The sequence below is a fragment of the Anolis carolinensis genome, chromosome 6 (assembly GCF_035594765.1).
Source record: "Anolis carolinensis isolate JA03-04 chromosome 6, rAnoCar3.1.pri, whole genome shotgun sequence".
NCBI lineage: Eukaryota > Metazoa > Chordata > Lepidosauria > Squamata > Dactyloidae > Anolis > Anolis carolinensis.
Window position 1 is genome coordinate 55492185 of NC_085846.1, and position 27422 is coordinate 55519606.

Below are 27422 nucleotides of genomic sequence, written 5' to 3' on the forward strand. Positions count from 1 at the left end.
GTTAGGCCTCAGGCCTCTTCCACACTGCCTATAAGATACAGATTATCTGATTTTAACTGGATTATATGGCAGTGTAGACTCAAGGCCCTTCCACACAGCTATATAACCCATTTATAATCTTATTTTATCTGCTTTGAACTGGATTATCTTGACTATTTCCCATACCACCATACTTCGCCACAGCAACGCGTGGCCAGGCACAGCTAGTGCTATCTATAGAAAGACATATATGTCCACCTCTAGCCTTTATTACTGCTGCTATGACTGCTGTTGTTGTTAACTGCCATAAGGTTAATTTTGACGTATGGTGACCCTATGAATGAGATAATTCCAAGTCACCCTATCTTCTGGTCTTGCGGGTTGTGGCTTCCCTCTATAATCCTGTAATGGAACTTTCCTCTTTTCCTACTGCCTTCCATGTTACTACTGCCACCACCATGTTATGTGCTGGCTTGTAATATAGATCACAAAGAGATAATTGTATATTAGTATTGTTAGCTATCGTGGCAAAAATGCAGAATATGCATATTTAAACAAATGAACAAAAGAATAAAAAAGAAACCATGCTTCTGCATTTTATTATTATTTAGCAGTTAACGGCTTTTGGTTTTTTTTTTCATTTAGCCAGATTTATACATTCTTGGCAGAAAAAGGGAGGGTAGAAGGTTTGGAAGCAGAGAGAGATAGAGAGAGGACTCTACTTACTGCTAACTAACTGGCCAACACTCAGAGCTGAAGATGAGGAGGAGGAGGAGGAAGAGGAAGAAGCTTGACGCACAGGGCTTTGAGACAGAGATGCCTGACTGTGAGCCAAATGTAGAAGATTGGACTGTGATGCTGCTTGTCCCATTTGTGTCTGAGATGGCTGATGGAGCTAAATGCAAACAAACACACACAACCTCAGTAAAGAAATAAGTAATAAGATGTCATCACTGTGGTGAGTGTTGTATTTGATACAATGCATAGGAAATGATGGGATCCTTTTTATTTCTAAAAAAGTGTCCTTAGAAGGATTAACAAATCAATTGCATCATAGTAAATACATAAACAGTAAAAATAAACCCTACCAACAGGAAACTAATTCAGCAACAAAATGCCAGATAAAACTGAAAACAGCAGAACGAAAAGTCATTGCCCCTGTGAACATATTTTGTGGTTGTTTTCATTTCCCTCCTAAGCACACCTAATGGAATAACTTGTTGACTTGCTGGACCACTGAATTCCATAGTTGATGACCAGGGCCAGCCCGAGATAATTTTAAATATTAAGCGGGGCGGAAAAATTCCCCCCCCCGTGCTGCGGGAGGTGTGGCCATGCGCCGCGGGAGGCAGGGCATGGCCAGACCTGGCCCCGCCTCCTGCGCCCTGGCTCCGCCTCCCACACTGCTCGCCCTGACCCTGCCTCTCGCACAGCGTGGGAGGCGGGGCCAGGGGGCGCTGGACGGGAGGCGGGGCACCGCACAGACGGGGCCCCGCCTCCCGCCCCGCGCACCCTGCCCAGCTGGCCAGGAAGTGGAGGGAAAGTCCCTCCAGGCCGCGGCGACCGTGGCCTGGAGGGACTCCCGCTGCAGCCTGACCAGCTGGGCAAGGCCAGCTAGGCCAGGGCAAGTGGCGTGGGAGGCTCACCGCCGAACAGGCCTTCCGGGGGGGGGACCTCGATGGCGCCCCCGGGGACCGTGCGCCCGAAGCGGCCGCCTCAGTGGCCTCCGTGTTGGACCGGCCCTGGTGATGACCCTACTGTTGGACAGGCCTCATATTTTCCCATGCAGACGGAGAGGTGCTCAATAACTCCTTCCAGTGACTGCAATTTGCAAGTGGGGATAAAAGGAAGAGAGCCAGAGTGGTGGTGTGGTTTGAGGTTGGACTTGGACAATGGGAGACAAGAGTTTGAATGCCCACTTGGCCACGGAATCCTACGGGATGTTCTTGGATAAGTCACACTTTCCCATCCTCAGCAAGAAAGGGCAAACTGAATAAATTCTACCATGAACACCCCATGACAGCCTTAGGGTTGTCATGTGTCAGAAATGATATCTAGACATCCAAGGCTGAACATTCTAAACGATTCTCCTTAAAATGCATTTCCCAGGATTCCATGGAATGTTGCCATGGCAGTTTGAGCAGAATAATAACACTATAATTCTGTAGTGTGAACGAGCCCTATGACAGTCTTTACTTTACTTGGGAGTGGCAGAATCAAAAGATGGGCACCCCTGAAGATATCAGGCCTTGTGACCCAAGGCCTATGGATATCAATAGCTTTCCTAGCACTGCAACAATATAATTTGGTACTATGAAAGGGCCCTGGACCAAGTTGATATGTAGCCAGAACACTAGGTCCATTTTGTTTTAGAGTGGTGTAAAATGGATCATAGGTAAAGGTAAAGGTTTCCCTTGACGTTAAGTCCAGTCGTGAACGACTCTGGGGGTTGGTGCTCATCTCCATTTCTAGGCCGAAGAGCCGGCGTTGTCCATAGACACCTCCAAGGTCATGTGGCCGGCATGACTGCATGGAGCGCCGTTACCTTCCTGCCGGAGCGGTACCTATCGATCTACTCACATTTGCATGTTTCGAACTGCTAGGTTGGCAGGAGCTGGGGCTAACAGCGGGCTCTTTCCGCTCCCGGGATTTGAACCTGGGACCTTTTGGTCCGCAAGTTCAGCAGCTCAGCGCTTTAACACACTGTGCCACCAGGGGCCCAAATGGATCATAGGAAAGGAAAAAATTGAGGTGGAGCTATTTGAAACAGTGAGAAAGATATAAACTTGCTCAAGACTTTCTTGATGATTTAGTTCAGTGCTTCCCAGAATGTACGATATTGTCTCCTTTAGAGTGCTGGAATGATCCAGGGGGGCAGTGGTAGCCTGAGGTGCAGTTTGGGGCAGTGAATAAAAATAGGGGGTGATAAAGAAGAGTAGGAAAATTTGAGAAACCATTTGTATAGGTTTCATGTGTGACATAGTGTTAAAGTCATAGTGATTACTTTTTATCCAAACACACAAAATGTGAGTTATAATGGATTAGTGGTCAGGTCTCTTAACAACAGATCTTAACAAGCAAGTGTTGGCAGGTGAGTGTGCCATGCATTGTCAGGAAGTCTGGCATGCATCAGCAAGAATATGTGCGTGGAATGTCTTGCTTACAATATAATATTATACATAGGTGGCATGCATGAAATCTACTTTAGATTGTTTCAGAATTGTGACAGGCAGTTAATAAGAGTGCAAGTGCAATAATTATTTAAAACTTTTAATTCATTCTGCTGACAAAAATGAAGCTGAACAGTAATAAATTGATAGCAGCACAACAAGTTCACCCTTCATTTAGGATTACAGTAGAGTCTCACTTATCCAACATAAACGGGCCGACAGAATGTTGGATAAGTGAATATGTTGGTTAATAAGGAGAGATTAAGAAAAAGCCTATTAAACATCAAAATAGGTTATGATTTTACAAATTAAGCACCAAAACATCATGTTATACAACAAATTTGACAGAAAAGGTAGTTCATTACACATTAATGCTATGTAGTAATTACTGTATTTACGAATTTAGCACCAAACTATCATGATATATTGAAAACATTGACTACAAAAATGCGTTGGATAATCCAGAACGTTGGATAAGTGAGTGTTGGATAAGTGAGACTCTACTGCATTTTTAATGTTATTAATAATTTTTATTTTAATATCCTTCATTGTCATAATTTCCTGTGTGTGATGCAAATGTCACTATGGTTGATTTTAATAAATAATTTTATGATTTCAGGCTTCAAGGTCTTTTATTAACAACATCTTTCTTTATCATGTTGCAGGTTGTAGTGATAGAAATGTAGATACATAACAATATAAATTTGTCACTACAGTAGAGTCTCACTTATCCAACACTCACTTATCTAATTTTCTGGATTATCCAACGCATTTTTGCAGTCAGTGTTTTCAATACATTGTGATATTTTGGTGCTAAATTCGTAAATACAGTAATTACTACATAGCATTACTGCATATTGAACTACGCTCTTCCCATGACCTTGTAGCACCTTAACTTCCTTCTTGTTTACAAGTTCCACTCAGTGCACTTTGCCCAGCTCATTTTATGTTTTTATTGCTGTGTTTTTCATGTGTTTTATAATGATTGTGATTTTTAATGCCTTTTAAATTTATTTGTGTGTTTTTGTATTTGATATTAATGTATGTTGGTTTTATATCTGTAAGCCGCCCCGAGTCCCTCTGAGGAGATGGTGGCGGGGTACAAAAATAAAATTATTATTATATTATTATTACTTTTTCTGTCAAATTTGTTGTATAACATGACGTTTTGATGCTTAATTTGTAAAATCATAACCTAATTTGATGTTTAATAGGCTTTTCCTTAATCCCTCCTTACTATCCAACATATTCGCTTATCCAACGTTCTGCCGGCCCGTTTATGTTGGATAAGTGAGACTCTACTGTATGTCTTTCTGTTTGCTGAAAGAAGGTAGATTTCCAGAGGGCACTGAATATTTTTTTCAGAAAAGGGGCAGAGGGCCAAATACATTTGGAAATTTCTGGATTAGTGACTGAAGGCTTTCCCCTTATTATAAAATGAATCATGTTCGCTTCCTGAATATTTCAAAAACAAATCTGATTTAAAATGTGATGTATTTTTTCTTGCTTAAAATGTGAATGGAATATACTGTAGTTTTTATTGTTCATCATAGTAAATTGGTTGTGAATGAGGAGAAAAAACAACCACGTGTAGTAAAGATATATCCACTAATCATCCATTAATTTAGGAACTAACATTCGTTACACATTACCTGCTGGCCTGGTTTAAGTGGTGACAGTGTGATTCCCTGGGTGTTGATCACTGGCAAAATTTGGTTTCCAATGACAGTTGCAATGATTTGCCCCTGGGCATTGGTCAATAACTGTGGCGTGATTGGCTGCACTTGAAGGCCCTGAGCTCCTCCTGCTGCCTGATTGGATGGGACTGGATTAGGCATCAATGGAATCGTTCCAATAATCTAAGAGAAACAAAAGTGACATTCTATAGGTTACAAATATTTTACTGTGTGATCATAGAACATAAGTAGCATAGAACATTTTCTTTGACCCAAGGCACACTTTAACCAATAAAGAAATTGGAAAGTGTAACCTATATTTCTAGCTGTGCCTGCGCATGGTTGAAATCCTCAGACTACAGTGATTTTCAAACATATTCTTGGATCCCTGGCTTGCATAGAGAACTTGCCCATCACTATGGGTTTTCATACCTTGGAAAATTTACTTTTTTAGATTACGAATACTGAAAGGAATCTCAAATCCCTCTTTTTCAGTGAAGAGATTTTCAATGATGTTACGAAGCATTTCAGGTGAGTTTACTTTATTCCAAGTTTGTAAACAATTTAGAAAACATTTTCCCGAGTCTTTATTCTGTAGTGGATTTTTGAAGTACAAACTACCTATTTTGACAGAGTGGTGATAAATCAGTGAAAACCAGCAACCCCTGTTTTCTACATAACCTTTCATCAGCACTACAGAAGTAAGGATGCTCTGATGATGCCTAAGATGCAATGCAAGATGCAATTGTACTATTCCTGTAAACATTTTCAGTGTGTGCTCACATTTTGACTCACTCATTGTAACAAATGTCTGAGAATAATGTTGAATTAAACCATGGATTTTCACAGTATGGAAATTTTAATGCCTTTTCACCACAAGCATATCTACCCCACCATCAATGAAGGAAACATGCCAACTTCAGCTGGTAAATGATAGTGTAAGCTGGTAAGCTCACATCACAATTTGCAGAGGATTTCATACAAAACATTGTTTATACTTATAGAGAACTTTGTTAATGAATGGCAACCAATGATCCAACATTTCAATGTAAAATTAATCTAAAAATGTACATAGAGGAAGCTAATAGACTGAAGGCAAGGAGGAAACAGATATAAATTTGGAACTTATAATATTTTTATATGTACTATACAAATAGAAGCCTGTGACCCCTTATTGAAAATATATTGTCTGAGAAATTATGAAAGACTAATAGATGAAAGTATTGCACTGTATGCAACAAACACTTGCAATGTATGTATATTTGAATGAATGAAAATAAATAAACATTATATATATATAAAACGTTGTTTATACTAATGAGGAAACAAGTACTGTGTATATACTCAAATATAAGCCTAGTTTTTCAGCCCTTTTTTAAGACTGAAAAAGTCTCCCTCGGCTTATTCTCAGGTGAGGGTCCTGGCTGGCTTATACTTGGGTCAGCTTATACTCGAAAATATAAGGTACATTTATTATTTTTCTCTATTATTGTTGCTACTATTACATTTATTTTACTCTATTTTATTATGACAGCAAACAAGATAGATATGCTGGATTTCATATCACAAAATCACAAGTCGAACATTTCCCAAGTGTCTAGGACTGTGTGATCATCATCATCATCTTCTTCTTCTTCTTCTTCTTCTTCTTCTTCTTCATAATAATAATAATAATAATAATAATAATAATAATAATAATAATACATTTATTATTTCACTCTGATCTTATTATTATTCTTATTGCATTTATTATTTTACTGTATTTATTATTACTTGTATTATTTTCCTGTATTTATTATTATTATTATTACATGTATTATTTTACTCTATTATTATTAAAAGAATACATAAGCACATTTACATTGAAGAAGATGAGAATAATGTTTTGATCAGAGTTGGACAGTCTTATCTTAAATTTGAGCTTTATGTAAATATTCAAAAACATTTAACCTACTAATGCCTCAATTAATGTAATTTTATTGGTATCTGTTTTTATTTCTGAAATGTACCACCCTTGGCTTATACTGGAGTCAATGTTTTCCCAGTTTTTTTGTGGTAAAATGAGGTGCCTCGGCTTATATTTGGGTCGGCTTATACTTGAGTATATACGGTAACTATCAATAATATGATAAATACTTCATGGTTTGTGATTAATTTGGCCATCAGATTCATGAAGCGGCTCATATTCTACAGATTGAGAGTTAAAAATGAGCCCCATTTTTACAGTTAACAGTGGATACTTTTATGATTCTGTAAGAATAACTGTGTCAGGAGTCGCCATCTTAAAAAGAACAGAAATATCTCCACACCTCTTGTTTGTGTATGTGTTTTCTAGGTATTTCATATTATCTATTATACTGTTGGCAGTGAGTTCCTACACTTTCCTACATTGGACAAAAAACTTGAATTCACCATGAATCCACCGTTGTCTGTCTTCATGACATACAGTGACTTCTAGTGAGTGTTCTGGTTTTTCTGGGATTAATCTGACTTTGTCCTGCTTTTAGCAAATTTGAGGGGTCTATCAGGGTTTGTGACAATCTAGACAGTTGGTTTCAGTCCATTTTGGCCCTGTCTCATGTCTAGATGGGCATTGCTGCCATCATCCTTTCTTTGCTCTGATCCTTATGTCAATGTCACTGCTCCCCACTAGTCACAGGGCTCTATTCGAGCACCTGTGGACATTGTGGTTATGTCTACTGTTCAATGGTTGGTGGGGAACAGTGGAGACACAGAGGTTGAGGTGACTGTCCAGCAGAGCTGATGCAGTCCCCATTCATCCAGACAGCAGCTATGTTCTGGATCTGGAACTGCTCTGGAGCAGATTTAAACTGGAGTAACCTGCCCAATGTAGATGCAGCCAATGAGCATTTTCCTTTTAGTTTTTTAAATTTAACAACCTCCACCTGGAACCTTTGATGAAGCTGAAGTGAGAGAATACCACATGCCAAATTATGCTTGTTCTACTAACACTGCCTATTAGATGGTGAACTATTCACAGCTGTGTCCAATGGCTTCTTTCTAGATAGGTAAAGGTTTCCCCTGATGTTAAGTCCAGTTGTGTCCAACTCTGGGGTTGGTGCTCATCTCCATTTCTAAGCTGAAGAGCCAGCGTTGTCCGCAGACACCTCCAAGGTCATGTAGCCATCATGACTGCATGGAGTGCCGTTACCTTCCCGCCGGAGCGGTACCTATTGATCTACTCACATTTGCATGTTTTCGAAGTGCTAGGTTGGCAGAAGCTGGAGCTAACAGCGGGCGCTCACTCAGCTCCTCAGAATCGAACCTGTGACCTTTCGATCTGCAAGTTCAGCAGCTCAGTGCTTTAACACACTGTGCCGCTGGGGGCTCTTTCTAGTTAGACACCCAGAAAACTTGGCATTTATTTTCTTTCTGCTAATGTTTGCAGTCATAGGGCAGGCCACCTGTCTATCATCATTAAGTTTGGTTCCGCCCCTTGTTCAGGGCTCTGGGAGGGAAGGAGCCATTTTTAAGTCAGTCTCACTTAAGGAAGCTAAGCTATAGGATGTAGACCAGCTCGTCCCGTGGAAAAGCTTCATATCTCAAGAACTTCTGGGGATATAGAACATCCGAGGAATCAGAAACAGAAATTCCAGGGGAAAGGTCCCAAAGGTTCTGTCTAAGAGCGCACAGCCCCTCAGCCTCACAGCTCCTGAGGGAAACAGCCTTAAAGTTTCCAAAGAAACCTCAGAGAGGGAACAGCATCACAGATCCATGCAACCCCAGCCGAAACATCTGCAAGCCTTGGTTGATAGGTCTACTCGATACCCAGACGCATTTGGAATCGGTAGTGGGTCCCACATCAGCTAGGCCCATATAATAAGACAGCCTGGGAGAGGTTAAAAGGGGGTTTTCTCCTTATAGAGAAAGCACAGTTATCCAAAGCCAATTGTCTGTCCCCTGGGGACAAGACTGAAAAGGCCAACAGTTTATTAAGGAAACCTTGAAGTGTTATTTGACTCCTTGAAGATTTATTATTTGTTCAATAATAAAGACTTTGTTATCTCATTAAAGACTCAAAGGACTATCCTTTTCAGGAAAATCCTCAAGAACCTCTCTTAAGGCGCCCTGGCTTCCCGCTGGGCATAAAGTATACGTCCTATACAAAGACAATAGCTACAGGCCCAGTGCATGACAAAACACCTACTCCTGGTTAGGCTCTGTGGCAAAAGGGCTGAGGAAGCAGCACATGCCACTGTGACAGCATCACAGGTTTCTCATGTTGCCTTTGCTACAATGGGGGGAAGCCAGGTGCCAGATGCTTCCCCCTGTGAGATGGGGCCGGTGGTGAGTCGGGCGATGCGGGGCTTGGGGTGACAAGTTCTTCACACCCCCTGCTAGGGCCCCACGCATTCGCAACAATGCATGTCAAATCCAGTACCTAATGTGATAAGTTCCTTAGAAGACTGTTTCCAATATGGGTATTAATTCACTGCTGCCCATTCTGTGAATGCTCCTTTTGTGTCTGATGTGGTCAACAAGATAAGCTCCTTTGATCTATATGCCCCCCATGGGAATTCTGCCATCAGAAAGGCCTTTCTTCCAGTCACTAAGGTAATACATAACATCTGAATCAGTCTTACACTGCAAGTGATTGGACTTACTCCTAGCCATTCCTCTGAAGTATTGCTCTGCTCAAATTTGGCTTAATACAGTTTCTGAAATAGGCACACTCCACAATTCTCCATTGCTGAAAAAGCAAGACATTCACCCTTTAAAATCTCCTGCAGGAAAACAAAAATCTATGGCAACGTGCACTGACATTTATGTAAGTATTTTGGAAAGATGAAGAGTGGAGATTACACTTTGGCATTTGAAGCTATGGCTAGCTTGTTCAAAATTTAGTTTAGTGAACTAAGCTCTATCCTTTAATGTTTTGCACCCCGTAAAATTGAAAGAAGACTAAATTGTGAAGTGTGTGCAGTACGAGAAATGGAAAAAGGAAGTTGAAAATCACAAACAGCAAGAGTCGGTATGACGTGGGGTTCTCAAGATGTTTTTGGACTGCAGTTCTGATCTGTTGTAACCAGAATAGCCAATGATAAGGAGTACTGGGAACTGGGGTACAACAGGGTCTGGGAAGGTTATGAAGTGTCCATCCTGATATACCACATTGAGAAAAAAGAAAGACTTATGAAGGGGCTACTTTGTGAGTCATCCTAAGAACTCTATTATATGGCAGTCTATTAATTTTGTAAATGAACTAGCTAACAAGTACTCAGAAGGCACTGAAGTATTGTACAAGGCTTAAAAACATGTTCTCCCTTTTATTAGCTTTTTTTGTAACGCAAGAAGTAAAAAGGGGAGAAGTCAATTCCTTTTGTTTAAAAATCACTCAATTTCTGATATATGAGCCATTCTGAAGGATAATAAATGTAACATTACAAAAATGCATTAGATAATCCAGGACGTTGGATAAGCGAGTGTTGGATAAGTGAGACTCTACTGTAATTACTACATAGCATTACTGCGCATGGAACTACTTTTTCTGTCAAATTTGTTGTATAATATGATGTTTTGGTGCTTAATTTGTATAACGATTACCTAATTTGATGTTTAATCGGCTTTTCCTGAATCCCTTCTTATTATTCAACATATTCACTTATCCTGCCGGCCTGTTTATGTTGGATAAGTGAGACTCTACTGTATATTGATAATTTTATATTATCTGCTTAGAACTGGATTATATGAGGCCCCTTCTTCACAGCTGTATAAAATGCACACTGAAGTGGATTATATGGTAGTGTGGAGTCAAGATAATCCAGTGCAAAACAGATAATATAAGATTATAAATGGGTTATATAGCTGTGTGGAAGGGCCTTGAGTCTAGACTGCCATATAATCCAGTGCAAATTAGATAATCTGTGGAAGAGGCCTAAGAGAGGCCTAAGTCTGCCTGTCCCCTGGGCTGAGTTGGTTGCTAGGAAACCAAGTGGGCAGAGATTAGCCCTGTAACTGGCAGCAATTGGATAAAAACAATTATTCCTTTCCCTCTAATTAGGACTTTATTTTTCTTTTCTTTTTGTTGTATCAACCTAGAAACATGGATGATGGGTTGTGTTGTCAAATTTGGAGGTTGGGGGGTGTTTAGTTTTGTTGTTTTGCTCGGTGCCAGGATTCCATCACTCATTTATATATATAGAATAGAGATTTCCATGTACCTGTATATCTGTTCCTATATGTATACATTAATTTTATATATGAATTTTATATGAATTTTACCCTCACATGTTTGCAAGTGCAGAGGGAAAATGCGCATGCACACACACACACACACACACACACACACACACACACACAGAGATGTCTAGATAGATAAAAACATTGATAAATCGGACTTGGAAATATTACAGGAGGAAAATGCACATAGAGGATTTGCAAAGGTTTCAGAGGAAAATACACATGTGAAATTATATCATGATAGATCTATATCTAGCTCTGCATTGTTTATGTAGGCATTATATGTTTTCCTGTTACTATGTTGGAAGCTGGCCTGAGTTCCCCAGGGGGAGAGAGATAGGGCAGGGTACAAATGAAGCTGTTGTTGTTGATGATGATTATTATTATAAAGTTATTGTTGCTTTTCCACTTATAGAGTTAGTTTACTTTTTTCTTTGAAATACAGTAAATGTTCAAAATATTTAACCCACTGATACCTCAATTAATGTAATTTTATTGGTATCAAATTTTATTTTTGAAATTTACTAGTAGCTGCTGCATTTCCCACCCTCGGCTTATACTCGTGTCAATAAATTTTCCCATTTTTTTGTGGTAAAATTAGGTGCCTCGGCTTGTATTCGGATCGGCTTATACTCGAGTATATACGGTAGTATACCTTCTACAAATGTTATCAAATTGGAAGAATTTTTGTTTTTCTTTTTATGTTGTCAGCAACTGGCTTGCAAAAAGGGGGGGGCAGGAATCTTTGCTTCACATGTCACAAAGGACATGGCCTTGAAGTGTCACTTCTGGGCCTGTAACTTCAGCCAGCAAAGCTTCAGTCCCCACAAGGCAAAAAACTGCTGTGCTAGTTTTATCAGTAATAGAAATGTTTGCATCCACATTTAAAATGCATTTCTTGGATTGCAGTCGGGCATTTTGAGAATGACATTGCTGAAGTGAACAGTTTGTAAGGTCAGAAGCCAGAAGATGGCCTCTTGTACTAATGCATATTGTTTTTACAATAAACGAGTTGTACTATCTGTAAATGTACAGTCAAAGAGTGGAGGGAGGTGACGAAAGCTTGCACCCCAAAAGGAGTATTTCAGAATGATGCATTGCAACAATCTCCTTCCTTCAATGTATTCCTGCAAAATGAATTACACTTGCACAAATGGCATAGACTTTAATCCAGCAATTCACTTATAAAATACTGCAATGACTAATCCTGCAATTCAACCATGTGGTGAATTGCACACATACACCCCAAACCTTAATTGGTAAGTAATGTATTCGAGAGCTTAGGTTAGAATATTTTGTCTTGAATATGGAAGTTTTTGTATGTGCTTCGCTTTATTTGCATGGAAGCATTTCCTTCATCAATGTAAAAGGAAAACCCTGTGTATGCATTAAATTCCCCATATCTGCAAGTGAAGACTTCACTGACTGGATCATAGTGCCTGGCTTCAACATGTAATTCACTGGTGGTTTAAAGCTAAATATTTCTGCCTGGAAGTTTTGCAGATATACCAGAAGGAAATATTTTATTAATAGTAAAGATGCCTTTGGGCTCATATTTGCTCTTTTAATTATTTAGGAATAGCTCAAAGTTAGGGCTCAGTTTTCTATCTTTTTATTCTCTACATTCATTTCCTAATGAAGTCTCGAGTCTAGGACCTTACCCTTTTCACTTAGTTACACAAAAATCAGAGTTTGTAAGTGTAATGATTACGAAGTACAAACCTGGAAGGCAACATGAGAACAGCAAAAAGAGAAATATTGTGACGGCGCGAGTGGCGCCATCTATATGTTGAACTGTAAGTTGCAAGATTTGAATTGTTGTATCATGCCTGATTTTGCCTTTACCCTGTAAATGTAGTTGGATTGATTGGTTATTTATAGCTGTCAATCAATGTTGTTTGCACCAGTTATATTGCTCCCTCAGCTCAATTGTTTGACTCCACCCTTTCCTGGAGTGGGTCAGTGTTTCCTTTTTCATTCCACCATCAAGCTTTCTACCAGATGGACATGAGAGAGAGATTTGGCTCTAAAAGCCCTTGATTAAGTTACCTCTCAGCACCAATTCTGAGGTTCTTACCCTTGAGACTTATGCTTCATGTTCAGACCAATCTGGATGACATTGAGGAGTCTCAAGCGCCTTCAGATCAGTTCTTTGGCACCAGAGGAAGACTCTGTGTCTTCAAACATAGGCCATTTGGACTGAGGCTGAGGATTGTTCCGGCATTCACAGCCAATGAGAAAGAGGGACCTGGAAAAGCTTCTCAGCTGCAAAGCTCCTTGGACTCAAGACAACCAGAGACTGTAATGTATATTTTCCTTTACCCCTTTGAAACTTCCAGCTTATTGCCTTAAAAGGATAACCTTTTGAAACAATAAAACCAGTTTTGACTTATCTACAGTGTTTTGATCCTTGGGAGTTCCAGCTTCCCTAAAGGAGGGCAAGAAGCAATCCCCTGGGGAAAGATGTCACGTCCATGCCTCTTTCGCTAAGAGTTATAGCCCCAGGCGCGACAGCACAAAATCATGGTTTTGATTTTGGGTTTCTTAAAACTCATTTATTGCTCACCTCTCCTTTATTTCAAAAAGACTTTAAAATCACATGAAATTTGTTATTGCTACATAGAAAAAGCAATATGCTTGGTAAGGTACAAGGCAGTATGAAAAGAGGACGATCACATTCCAGATGAATAGAGTCAAACAAGGAAGTAAGACTGATGTTTGCAAGACCTGATGATAGAGTGACTTGAAGGTCTCTCATTCATGGGTCACCATGGGTCAAAGTTGACTTGATGTCAATTAGCACCGACATAGATATCACTATTTATAGATTTAGGGCATCAGGATGAATCATAATATATACTTTGAGAAATGTTAATACCTAAATTCAATCTAATTTTCTAATTAACAAAATGTTACAATAATATGCCGTATGGAAGGTGAAGAGATGGACTTTTCTTTCCTCTTTGCTACTTTGGCTAGCATTATAATTAAAAATCACAGCCCTGGCTTGTGGCTTCCTTAACATACAAACTGTGTCTTGTTTACTGTGTCTATAGCAGTGATGGCCAACCTATGACAGGCGTTTCAGCACTGACACGCCTAGCCATTTTTGCTGACACGCTGCTGCATACAGATTGATTGGATGACTATGTCTTTTGTGGCCAAATTTGGTGTGATTTGGTACAGTGGTTTTGTTGTTTACTCCATGGGAATTATGCACATTACACACACACTCACAGACACACACACACACATATATATATTCTATTATTATTGTAGTATATTATCATATTATTACTATTATTATTATGTTATTCATTATTCATGACTACATTGAAACTAGAATAGAGAGAAATCAGCATGGAAACTGCAAGAGGTACTATAGATTGTTGTACATGGACATAATGGTAGTAAATAGTTTTTGATTTATTGAATACAGTTATATATTACAATTATATATTTTTGTTATTTAAACTATACATATTGCGAAATTATGTTTTTTCCCCTCAAAGTGACATATCACCCAAGTCATGCTAGGTTTTTTGGTGAATTTTAACACACCAAGCGCAAAAGGTTGCCCATCATTGGTCTATAGTAATATGTCACCAATACAGGGGCCTCTCTGTGTATGTGTGTAGCATGTGTAACACTAGAAACCAAGATGTTTTGTTTTGCATAAGGAAAGCTTTTTGTGATTTGTTATATCATTAGCTTGAAGCCAGGAATCAATGTGGATTATTGGCTTTATGGATGAGCTGTGTGAATCAGCAAACATCTACTTTATTATATCCATTAAATTTGCAATGCTGCTGTTCTTATATGCAAAAAAATAAACACATCTTGGACAATCAGGGAGGTACTAAAGCGAGGAGATATTTATGGAAGGTGAAGCATTGTATCCTGGAAAACAACAGCTTAGTGGCATTTCCAGGTAGGACTGAGTAGGACTCATCTCTGAAGCTGCCAGAAGTTAACTATGAATGAAAGGGATCAATTGTCTCTCACAAACCAGTTTCCTGTGAGTCAATATCAAATCTCAGGACTTTATTGCCAGAACTGAAGAGAAATACAAGGTACTAAAAACATGAGGGATGTATTAGTATGTTCAGTGTATTCTGCAATATCTAGAACAAGATATAATGCAACAAAAATAAACTCAAACTCTTGGGATAAACTTGGTTCGTCATAGTCCAATAAAATGCCACATACCAGTCACTACAAATTATTGACTATGAACTAGAAATAAAAACTGGGGTGGCTGGAGGGAGGTGATGGATGGAATGGCCCTTCTGGATGATCACTAACCGGAAAAATCATATCAGGAAATGTGTGATTTAAAAATTTTTTTTTACAGGCATCCTATTGAGTCAATTTCCCTACAAAAAAGGCCTGGTCAGAGTCCTACACACTGTATAGATTACTATCAGGATAAGGATGACTATGCATCCAAATTTAGGGGGCTGAAGAATGTTCACACCCTATTTTTATTAAAATTTGGCCAGTTCATAGAACTATTCAAAACGTCAGGGATTTGAATGAAGCATATTCAACTGAGTTAAGATTTTAAAATGACAGGTACAAAAAAATGGAAAAAGGAGAAAGAAGAATTTGAATGAATAGCCAATATGTGTTGGGAGAAAGTTAGAAAAGCCAAATGAATGAGATCAGGCATGCTAGACAGGTTAAAAAGGTGTTTTGTTTGTTTGTTATGTCCATAGCAAAAGGAATAATGAGGAAACGGTAGTGTTGGTGCATAGAAGTAATGACAAAATGCTAACAAGGGACAGAGAAATGGCAGAACTACTCAACACCTGCTTTGCTTCAGTCTTCTCCCAAAAGTTAAATCGTACTAAATTGGGATAATGGAGCACACAATACAATGGGAGAAATGCAGCACAGAAAAGATTAAAAAGCAGTATAGGAACATCTGGAGATTTATCTAAACATTAGGAAGGACTTCCTGATGATAGTAAGAGCTGTTCGGCAGTGCGGAATATGCTACCTTGGAGTACGGTGGAGTTTCCTTCTCTGGATGATTTTAAGCAGTGGTTGGATGGCCATCTGTTGAAAGTGCTTTGATTTTATGCATGGTAGGAGGTTGGACTGGATGGCCCTTGTGGTCTCTTCCACCTCTATTGTCTGAAACTGAGTCCTTGTCAAAGAGATCAAACAACTGCTTTATCCTTATATATATATAATTACCATATATACTCGAAGATAAGCCGAGTTTTTCAGCCCTTAGTAATGAGCTGAAAAAGCCTCCCCCGGCTTATATTCGGGTCAAGGTCAAGCCAGCAGCGGAGCCTGGAGGCCACAGTATGTTTTCTTTTCCAAAACCTCCCTCCTCTGCTTCTCCTCCCAGGCTGGTTATCTTATATTTTTTTGAGAGAGAGACAGAGAAGAAGCGAATGTTTTCAAAAGTGAAAGGAGAGTGTGAGAGAAACCCTTGCAAGCCAGATTGCATGGGCAGAAGGGGAAGAAAAAAAGATATTCTTGCAAATTTGCACAATTCATTATTATTATTATTATTATTATTACTACTACTACTACTACTACTACTACTACTATTATTGCAAGAACATTTGAGTCCAAAGGGAGGGAAGGAGGGAAAAGAGAGCAACAGAAGGTGTGTATTTCTTTTTATTTCTAAGGAAACAAAAATGAGGTGGGGTTTTTTGGGAGGGGGAGAGAAGTTTTAAAAAACCTTTTCTGGCTACTTTATGAGTTTGAAAAAGGGAGAAAGAAAAGAGGTGGGAAAGGGCAGGAGAAAAGAGGACAACGTTGTTTTTAGGGGGGCTTTGCTTGCATTTCTTCCTTGGGTAAATGCATGCCCCAAAGCTTCTAAATATTTATATAGATGTTTCCCCTACAAATACATTAATATATGAATTTTCCCCTCATATGTTTACAGATCTTTGCAAATCCTATGTAAATATAGATAACTAGAGATTTCCATGTACCTGTATATCTGTTCCTATATGTATATATTAATTTTATATATGAATTTTATATGAATTTTACCCTCACATGTTTGCAAGTGCAGAGGGAAAATGCACATGCACACTCTCTCACACATACATGTCTAGATAGATATAAACATTGATAAATTGGGCTTTGAAATATTGCAGGAGGAAAATGCACATAGAGAGAGGATTTGCAAAGGTTTCAGGGGGAAATGCACATGTGAAATTAGTATATATAATGATAGATCTATATCTAGCTCTGCATAGTTTATGTAGGCATTATATGTTTGCCTGTTACTATGTTGAAAGCTGGCCTGAGTCCCCAGGGGGAGATAGATAGGGCAGGGTACAAATGAAGCTGTTGTTGTTGATTATTATTATTATTATAAAGTTATTGTTGCTTTTCCACTTATAGAGTTAGTTTACTGTTTTTCTTTGAAATACAGTAAATATTCAAAACATTTAACTGATAACTTAATTAATGTAATTTTATTGCTATCTAATTTTATTTTTGAAATTTACCAGTAGCTGCTGCATTTCCCTCCTTGGCTTATACTCGAGTCAATAAGTTTTCCCAGTTTTTTGTGGTAAAATTAGGTGCCTCGGCTTATATTCGGGTCGGCTTATAGTCAAGTATATACGGTATATGGTATTTCAGATGACCACTTTTCAGAATCTTTATGGCAGTCAATGTTAGCATTTGTCCCACTACTTTTCATTACATCTTCTCAGTAGGTATGGCTAAAATGTTATAGAACCATACGTAATTTCCTGCTCTGAGTGTGTTCAATTGCATTTTGGACATCCATACTCACTTCCTCCTCTTTCATGCTAGCAAAGACAAAGGAAGAAAAGTAGAGTTGATATTACTTCTGATTTTAAATTAGCCTCGATCTGTATACATTTATTTATGTATTTGTTTGTTTATTTATACCCTGCTTTTCTCCCCATAGGGAATACAGTTAAAGAAAATAGACATGGCTTGTTTTCAAACGATAGATGAAAGTACAAGGGGACAATTTATAATCCTTCTGATATGATCAGATGTCAGCTCTCATAATTCTACCAAACATAGTCAATGGTGAGAATGAGAGCTGCATTTCCGCATCTTAGTCACCTCAGGATCAAACCTATTTTGCATATTTCTCTGGATTAGGATGTTGTGGAAAAATGTACTTACTTTAAACACAGGAGAGTTTGATCTCACTCTCATGGTCTCAAAAGGGGATTATGGAGTCGGGGAAAAATCATGCTGGCTTTGAAAACATAATCCCTGAGTTAAGGTGGAATTTTGGAAGCAAGGCCCAAAAAGTAACTGCTTCAATCTCTGTTATTATTATTTTTTAGTAATAATAATAATAATAATAATAATAATAATAATAATAATAATAAACGATAAAGTGTCACCAGCCAGAGGCCTATAAATATCTGGGCATATTACAGCTGGACAACATCAAGCATGAACATGTGAAGACTGTGGTCAGTAAAGAATACACACAAAGGGTCAGAAAAATTCTCAAAAGCAAGCTCAATGGAGGCATCACCATCAAAGCCATAAACACCTGGGCCATACCTGTCATAAGATATACTGCTGGCATCATAAACTAGACACAGATGGAACTGGACAATTTGGACAGAAAAACAAGAAAACTCATGACCATTCATCATTCACTGCACCCTCGCAGTGATGTTGACCGGCTATATCTGCCTAGAAGATCAGGGGGCAGAGGACTCTTACAAGTAAAACAAGCAGTCAAAGAAGAAGAAGATGCCCTGGCAGAATATGTAAAGCAAAGTGAAGAACCTGCTTTGATTGAAGTAAAAAAAATCAGAAACTCCTCAAAGCACAGCAGACAAAAAACCAGTACAAGAAAACCGCACTACAAACTAGAGCTGACAGCTGGCACAACAAAACATTACATGGAAAGTTCATTGACAAAATTGAACGAAAAGCTGATAAGGAGAAGACCTGTCTCTGGCTCACAAATGGGACCCTGAAGAAGGAGACAGAAGGCCTGATCCTTGCAGCCCAGGAGCAAGCCATCAGAACAAATGCAATTAAGGCCAAGATCGTAAAATCAGCTGATGACCCAAAATGCAGACTGTGCAAGGAAACCGACGAAACCATTGATCATCTCCTCATCTGCTGTAAGAAAATTGCACAGACAGACTACAAACAGAGGCACAACTACGTGGCACAAATGATTCATTGGAACTTATGCCTCAAGTACCACCTTCCAGCAGCAAAGAACTGGTGGGATCACAAACCTGCAAAAGTATTGGAAAATGAACATGCAAAGATACTGTGGGACTTCCGAATCCAGACTGACAAAGTTCTGGAACACAACACAGCAGACATCACAGTTGTGGAAAAGAAAAAGGTTTGGATCATTGATGTTGCCATCCCAGGTGACAGTCGCATTGATGAAAAACAACAGGAAAAACTCAGCCGCTATCAGGACCTCAAGATTGAACTTCAAAGACTCTGGCAGAAACCAGTGCAGGTGGTCCCGGTGGTGATCGGCACACTCGGTGCCGTGCCAAAAGATCTCAGCTGGCATTTGAAAACAATAGACATTGACAAAATTACGATCTGCCAACTGCAAAAAGCCACCCTGCTGGGATCTACGCGCATCATCCGAAAATACATCACACAGTCCTAGACACTTGGGAAGTGTTCGACTTGTGATTTTGTGATATGAAATCCAGCATATCTATCTTGTTTGCTGTGTCATAATAAAATAATACTTTGTTTTTCTATCCTGCCACCATCTCCCCGAAGGGACTCAGAGTGGCTAACATGGGGCAATGCCAAAACAAAACAGAGTAAAACAATTGCAACGAATATCAAAACAAAAACAATAATAATATCAATCAAATTAAATAAACAATTTAAACATTTTTAAAAAATACAGTAAAACACGTAAAATCAGAACAAATGAGTAATAATACAACATAGAGATAAAAGGGGTCGGGCATATAAAAACACAATGTCTGAACTGCACTTTAGGAAGCAAGTTCTGTCATTATGTCCGAAATAGGTTCACGATTTCACCATTCTCATAGTAATTGAGGCACAGTCTAATTTACACACAATGTTTTCCTTGTATGTATAGGTTGAGAGTGATTCACTCATCCATTTGTGCAATATTGAGAAGTTCCCAAAGTTAGAGGGGACACAGTTTATTCCTCTGATCCAAATGTTGATATAAATTATTCAATGTGTGCAGTTATTACATAAAAGCAAATAATCCCTCAGAGCAAATGTTAACTACATAAGTGTATTGAAGGTTAGACTGAGATGAGGGACCAAAACTGGTAGCCTTGCATTCATTAAAAGAGTTAATATAAAGTTTATAGTTTAAAGAACTGAAAACCAGAAAGAGCCAGGTTGGGCTGAGGTGAGGAGGAGGAAAGATCACTTAAAAAAAAGAAGAAGCATGTTATCAAATATGCATTTGTTTATCACAGTGAAGTTTTATGATTCAAAGCTGATTCATATATATTTTATGAAGAGAATATCCATTGTGGTAGCAAAATTAAATGTATTTTGAAACTTGTAGGTGACATTTATCTGTCTGCTCTATCAGAAAAAAAGTTGTCATATTTCATCTAACATATATTACTTTTTCAATTTCCTGCCAGTAATGTTTCTTTAATGTTCTTTAGGGCGAGACTACAGGATTTCTCCTTTCTCACAACAAAGACCAAAACTCATTATAATGATGCTAATGAGAATTGCCCATGAAAACCTGCATTACCCTTTTCACAGGTGAGCAATCTTTTATCCATGACCATCCCGGCATTTTCACATACACACACACACAAACGGTTGCAAAAAGAAAGCTTAAGACATTCTTGCAAATGTTCTGCCCATTCTTCTTCTGCTTCTTCAGATGTGCATTGGACCAAAAATGTAGGCATAATTTCTGAGATGATTTAGACTCGTTTGGAAGGCATGTGTGATGAGATAACAGAGATAGTAAATCTATTGAAAGAGGCAATCTTTGATCTCCCTTTCTAATGTTGGCATCTTCTCTGCTTATTTATTTAAATTAAAAATGGCCAAACAAGCAAGACGTTTTGTATGGTGAGCAGTGTGATAGATGTGATTCTGGCAAAGTTAAATTTGTGGAAACTTGTAGGATGCACTATCAATCAAAAGACATTTTCTTGCTATTCTGCCTCTTCCTCTATAACATACTTCTTGAAATGTTAAGGAAAAGGATGGGAATGCATTATGGGAAAACTCAGGACAGGAGGGCTAAAAAAGGAAGATGCTTTTGTCTAAACACATCCTACACTGTGTGAAAGAACCAGAGCAAAGACTTATGTGGAAGTCTTTGCTCTTTCTATTGATTTCACTAGGATTGCTTTCACACCTCAGAACTACAGAACAATCCGGCAGACCTGTATCATCTTGTGCAACTATTTGAAGGTTTCCGGACAATATCACAAGCTACATCTATATATATAAAAGGGTAATGAAATTTCGGCCTAGGACAAAACAACAAAACTACGCATCCCAGAAACACTAAACTTACCAGCACAACCCCTCATCCATGCCTCTACATTCATACAACAAATAGAAAAGAAAAATAAAGTCCTAATTAGAGGGAGAGGAATAATTGTTTTTATCCAATTGCTGCCAGTTAGAAAGCTAAGCTCCGCCCACTTGGTCTCCTAGCAACCCACTCAGCCCAGGGGACAGGCAGAGTTAGGCCTCACTTAGGCCTCTTCCACACTGCCTATAAAATACAGATTATCTGATTTTAACTGGATTATATGGCAGTGTAGACTCAAGGCCCTTCCACACAGCTATATAACCCATTTATAATGGACTTAATGTCAGGGGAAAACCTTTACCTTTTACCTTAACTACCACCAATTCCTCAATACTTTATTTCCCATACCACCATACTTCGCCACAGCAACGCATGGCCGGGCACAGCTAGTTTTTCTATAATCTTTTATACTCTGATTCCATCTCACAACCATTTGATAGCTAATATATACGTGTTTCAGGAGCTCATCATATGGGCTGCCGGAGTCACAACACATTGTGGCAAATCTGCCAGTGCTCAGTGTGGGAAACCTGTATAGTTTTGCATTGGAGCTCTGCTGGAAGTAGTTCTACATCGTGTGATGGGAGCCGGCAGGATCTGGCCTATGATAAAGAAAAGTTACCCTGTCTGATGAAGTACATTGTATTAACTACCTCCGAATTCGAGAGAGTGGGCTGAAATCGATGAAAAAAACTCATGCTGAAAGAATCAGTCTGCCATATTCATTCTTCTTCCCTCCCACTTTTATTTATTTATTTATTTATTTATTTATTTATTTATTTACAGTATTTATATTCCGCCCTTCTCACCCCGAAGGGGACTCAGGGCGGATCACATTATATACATATAGGACAAACATTCAATGCCCATATACACATAAAACCAAGACAGAGACAGACGCAGAGGCAATTTAACCTTCTCCTGAGGGGATGTTCGATTCTGGCCACAGGGGGGAGCAGCTGCTTCATCATCCACTGTGACGCTACTTCCTCATTCCAATGTCGTAAATTAGTTAAATTTGCCTCCCCACTTTATAAGTGGTACCTTATTTCCTACTCGATAGATGCAACTATCTTTCGGGTTGCTTGGTCAGCAACGAGCAAGGGCTATTTTTTATTTTTTCAATTAACGGGTGCTCACCCTGCCACGGGTTGGCCTCGAACTCATGACCTCATGGTCAGAGTGATTTATTGCAGCAGGCTGCTCACCAGCCTGCGCCACAGCCCGGCCCCGGTTTTATTCTTTAACACTGAGATCAAGAGTGGATTGAAATGTGCCCATTAGCTGGAGGAAGTGGGCATTTTTATATTTATCATAGTTTATCATCCTGAAAAGACCAACAATACAGTTGATAGAAATATGATTACTGCTGAGATTATCAGAAGCATACTGCTTGTTAATGAAAACTAATTGGGATTCCTAAATAATTCCACGGAAACCTCTTATATTGACTTAAGGATTCTGAATGAACGTGTTTAGTTTCATGGAAAGGGCAGCCATTTCCCTTAGACTTCAACAGTGGAATGTGTTAACTGACACTTAACACCATAAAATAAAAATGAAATAACCTTAAGGTTAACATTTTCTTCTGGTGTTTAATGAGACCCACTCTATTAACTTCAAAGAGCTCGCCAATGTTTGCTTCCCCTTTAGTTGATCAATTTTTAATTCCTTGGTATTTGGGGTGCCATGACCCTGCTAAGTCTCTGTCTATAAAATAACTTTTATAGTTTCTTTCCCTACATGAATGCAGAATGGACAAAATGTCCTCTTCTCTGAAAGTTAACACGTCCAAGCTGCCAAACATCCATGTTTTTCTGGTAAAAGAATAATACAAAAATCCCCACCCTAAGCCAAAGAATACCATGGGGGATGGGTTTCAGATTAGAGGCATACACACATAGGAAAAGAATGAACCCTAGATTTACTTCATATATCCAGAGTGTATCACCATGTGAACTGTCTCATAAAGAGGCAAAGAGGGAAATGTTTAGAATGATACAAGGGGGGAAAGTCTGATTTGATGCTATGATGGGAACCAGTGATTAAGACAAATTTTCTCTATTAAGAGGCTGGCCTTTTCCACCCCAAACCCTTCTGCTATATTATGTGAATTCATTTTCACTGTTTCCCTATCACTTTAAGTCCCTCTGTTCATCCATCCATTCTGTTGAATAAAGCATGTAATGGCTTGATAAATACATATATTGAGAGGAGTACATGCCTCTAAAGGCTAAATCTAACAAGTTAAATTAAACTTTTCTTTGAAGTTGGCTGCAATGACCTATTTATACTTTTTTTCCTTGCCTGCTTTATACACACACATTTTCCTGGTAACTGGTATTTCTCATCTCTCTCTAAACTGTCTGCCTGATGTCCTGATCCTTCTCTGATCTATTTCTTTTTTTCTTATCTCCTGGGTAGATGCTAATATGACACATACAACCTCTAAAACAAACTATTTATTCTGAGAACTGGCAATATCAGAGTATTTGATGCACCCACCATTGAATTGGATGTTTATTTGGATATTGGCTGCTTGATGCCGATCTCCAAATATAATAATAATATCCCGGGGGAGAGAGGGGGTCTGCTTTTAAAACATACTACTGAAGGGAAATGGGGAGGTTGGAGTTTTTTTATTCAGTGGGGAAGAAATGCTGAGTGAAAGGACAGTGCAGCGGACTTGCCCAGCTGTATTGTTAGGTAGAGTGAAGTAGTCACTTCAAACAGATTTATGGTTTCACCAGCTGTGCCCGGCCACGCGTTGCTGCGGCTTATGGGAATCCTTTGTTGGCCAGGTGGAATAGCAGTGAATAGCCTTGCAGCCTCAAAGCCTGGCTGTTTTCTTTTTTTGGGAATCCTTGTTTGGTGAGCTGGAATACAAAGGAATAGGCTTGCTGCTTGGAAGGCTGGGTACATGCGTTCTAGGGGAATGGTTTTTTGGGCTGCTAGAATTGCAAAGAATAGCCTCATTTCTTCAAAGCCTGGCTGCTTGCTACCTAGGGCAATGATGGGCAACCTTTTGCGCTTGGTGTGTCAAAATTCACCAAAAAACCTAGCATGACTAGCATGACTTGGGTGGTGTGTCACTTCGAGAAAAAAACCATAATTTCACAATATATATAGTTTAAATAACAAAAATATATCATTTGTAATATATAACTGTATTTAATAAATCAAAAACTATTTACTACCATTATTTCCATGTACAACAATCTATGGTTCCTCTTGCAGTTTCCACGCTGATTTCTCTCTATTGTAGTTTCAATGTAGTCATGAATAATGAATAATATAATAATAATATAATAGTAATAATATACTACAATAATAATAGAATGATTTTATATATGTGTGTGTGTGTGTAATGTGCATAATTCCCATGGAGTAAACAACAAAACCACTGGACCAAATCACACCAAATTTGGCCACAAAAGACATTAGTCATCCAATCAATCTGCATGCGGCAGCATGTCAGCAAAAATGGCTAGGCGTGTAAGTACTGACATGCGTGTCATAGGTTGGCCATCACTGACCTAGGGGAATCTTTGGTTGGTCTGGTTAAATTGCACTGAACAGCCTTGCAGCTTCAATGCCTGGCTGTATTATGCAACAACAACAACAAAACTTTATTTATATACTACTCTATCTCCCGTAAGGACTCAGGGCATTGCTTCTGGAGTGAGAGAATTAGTCGTCTGCAAGGACGTTGCCCAGGGGACGCCCGGATGTTTTGATGTTTTACTATCCTTGTGGGAGGCTTCTCTCATGTCCCCGCATGGAGCTGGAGCTGATAGAGGGAGCTCATCCACGCTCTCCCCGGGTGGGATTCGAACCTGGCAGCTTTCAGGTCAGCAACCCAACCTTCAAGTCACAAGGCTTTTATCCCCTAGGCCACTGGAGGCTCCATAGAGAAAATTATATCAATATGGCATTTTTATTTATTGTGTCAGAAGCGAATTGAGAAGACAGTTATAAAGTATAGAAAAACCACAAAGAAAGTTGAAAACTTGGCATTATACTAAATTTCCTTTGACCAGGTCAGCAACCCAACCTTCAAGTCACAAGGCTTTTATCCCCTAGGCCACTGGAGGCTCCTCTCAGGGCGGTTTGCACATGGTAAACATTCAATACCAGCATACAATAATACAACAATCCAATAATAACATCACAGCTTGGCAAAGGTAAAGGTTTTCCCCTGACGTTAAGTCCAGTCGTGACCGACTCTGGGGGTTGGTGCTCATCTCCATTTCTAAGCCAAAGAGCCGGCGTTGTCCGTAGACACCTCCAAGGTCATGTGGCCGGCATGACTGTATGGAGCGCCGTTACCTTCCTGCCAGAGCAGTACCTATTAATCTACTCACATTGGCATGTTTTCGAACTGCTAGGTTGGCAGGAGCTGGGGCTAACAGCGGGCACTCATTCCGCTCCCGGGATTTGAACCTGGGACCTTTCGGTCTGCAAGTTCAGCAGCTCAGCGCTTTAACACACTGTGCCACCATCAGGGGCCCAACATCACAGCTTAAACATGATAAGAAATTAAAACAATATGCTCATTTGATATTGAAAAAGCAATTTCAAATAGCTCCATTGGGTGATTCAACAACCAATGGGCATGATTTTCCTGATGGGTCATGACGGCTGTTAGAGCTGGGGTAGAGTTCACACAGTAAAAATAACATAAAGCCAGGGTAGAAGCGTAATTGATGGCAAGGAGTATAAGCCGGGATTACACCACTTCAGACCTTCTGAGTAGCTATAATGGTAAAATTAGTTAAACTAGCACCATGACAAAATCAAAGGAAGTGGGTAAAATGCAGAACAGGGACCATGGCCAGGGTGGGGTCTGAGATTTCAGGTTAGTCACACAGTTCTACCATACTTATAAACTACTTTTATACTGACCTTCCTGTAAAATTGCTCTGACATTCTATCCAAACCTACCTCTAGTTCCCACCCCATGTTCATAAATCCTATGTTCTGGGCTGACTCAAGTGCAATATTAACCTGTAGGAGGCTCAGTTTTTAGTATCTTTTGAGTTAATATGATTTCCTCAAAGCTAGATTATCAAGCACAGTTTTTCTTTATTTTCCTGTAAAATTAACCGATTCTTCACTTCTTTTAATTTTTATTGTTATTTGTTGTTAGTTATCATCACAACAGCATGAGATGTATGGTGACTATTATTAAGAGACCTTCAAGTCATTCTGTCTTCAACTGCCCTGATCTAGTCTTGCAGATTCAGGAATGTAACTTCCTTTATTCAGTCTACTCAACTGTATTTATTTTTTATACAGCTATGAATGTTGTGAGTCATTTTCCCTGCATTTTTTTTATCCTTCATGTTTCAAGTGCATATTAAATGTATTGTTTGTGTTCAATGATACTTTATTGAGTGATTATCACCTTTGAGGCATAGGACACATGACTGCTCTCCATATGTAAACTGATGTCCATTGTTAATTCTTTCACTTTCAATAAAAAGCTTGTGAGTGCACTGACAATTAACAATGAAACCACAAAGAACTTGAACTATTGAAAGTGGTAGCAAGTCAAGGCCAAGGTGTTCCAATGAAGATTACAATACACTCAAGTATTTGTATTATATTTGGTTTAACCTTGAATTATGAATAATGTAAAGTCAAGCATGGGAGACAAAGCAACACATAATTTATAGATTGTACCTAAAAGGAGTGGGCACTGTTATAGACATCGAACAACCGCAATTACCACAATCTCCTCCTTTCTGAGGAGTTCACAGAGTCTCGTGCAGAAAACATTTCCTATGTAATTCTCTCCACCACCTGTAACACTTCAGAGAACAACACACACTCCCTTTCCTTGTTTCATAGGTGATTCCATCTTTC

The 27422-nt window shown here is 39.1% G+C and overlaps 1 protein-coding gene across 6 annotated transcripts in view; it reads right to left on the minus strand.

Annotated features, from left to right (window-relative positions):
• The window catches only part of pou6f2 (POU class 6 homeobox 2), a 478425-nt gene that overhangs the window by 18277 nt on the left and 432726 nt on the right, over positions 1 to 27422 (minus strand). For all 6 annotated transcript variants that reach the window (XM_062984247.1, XM_062984243.1, XM_062984241.1 and 3 more), the window contains 2 exons: positions 4802 to 5008; positions 706 to 874 (listed from right to left, as the gene is read on the minus strand). In XM_062984247.1, coding sequence (XP_062840317.1) covers positions 706 to 874; positions 4802 to 5008 — 376 coding nt within the window. The remainder of the gene's footprint in view (positions 1 to 705; positions 875 to 4801; positions 5009 to 27422) is intronic.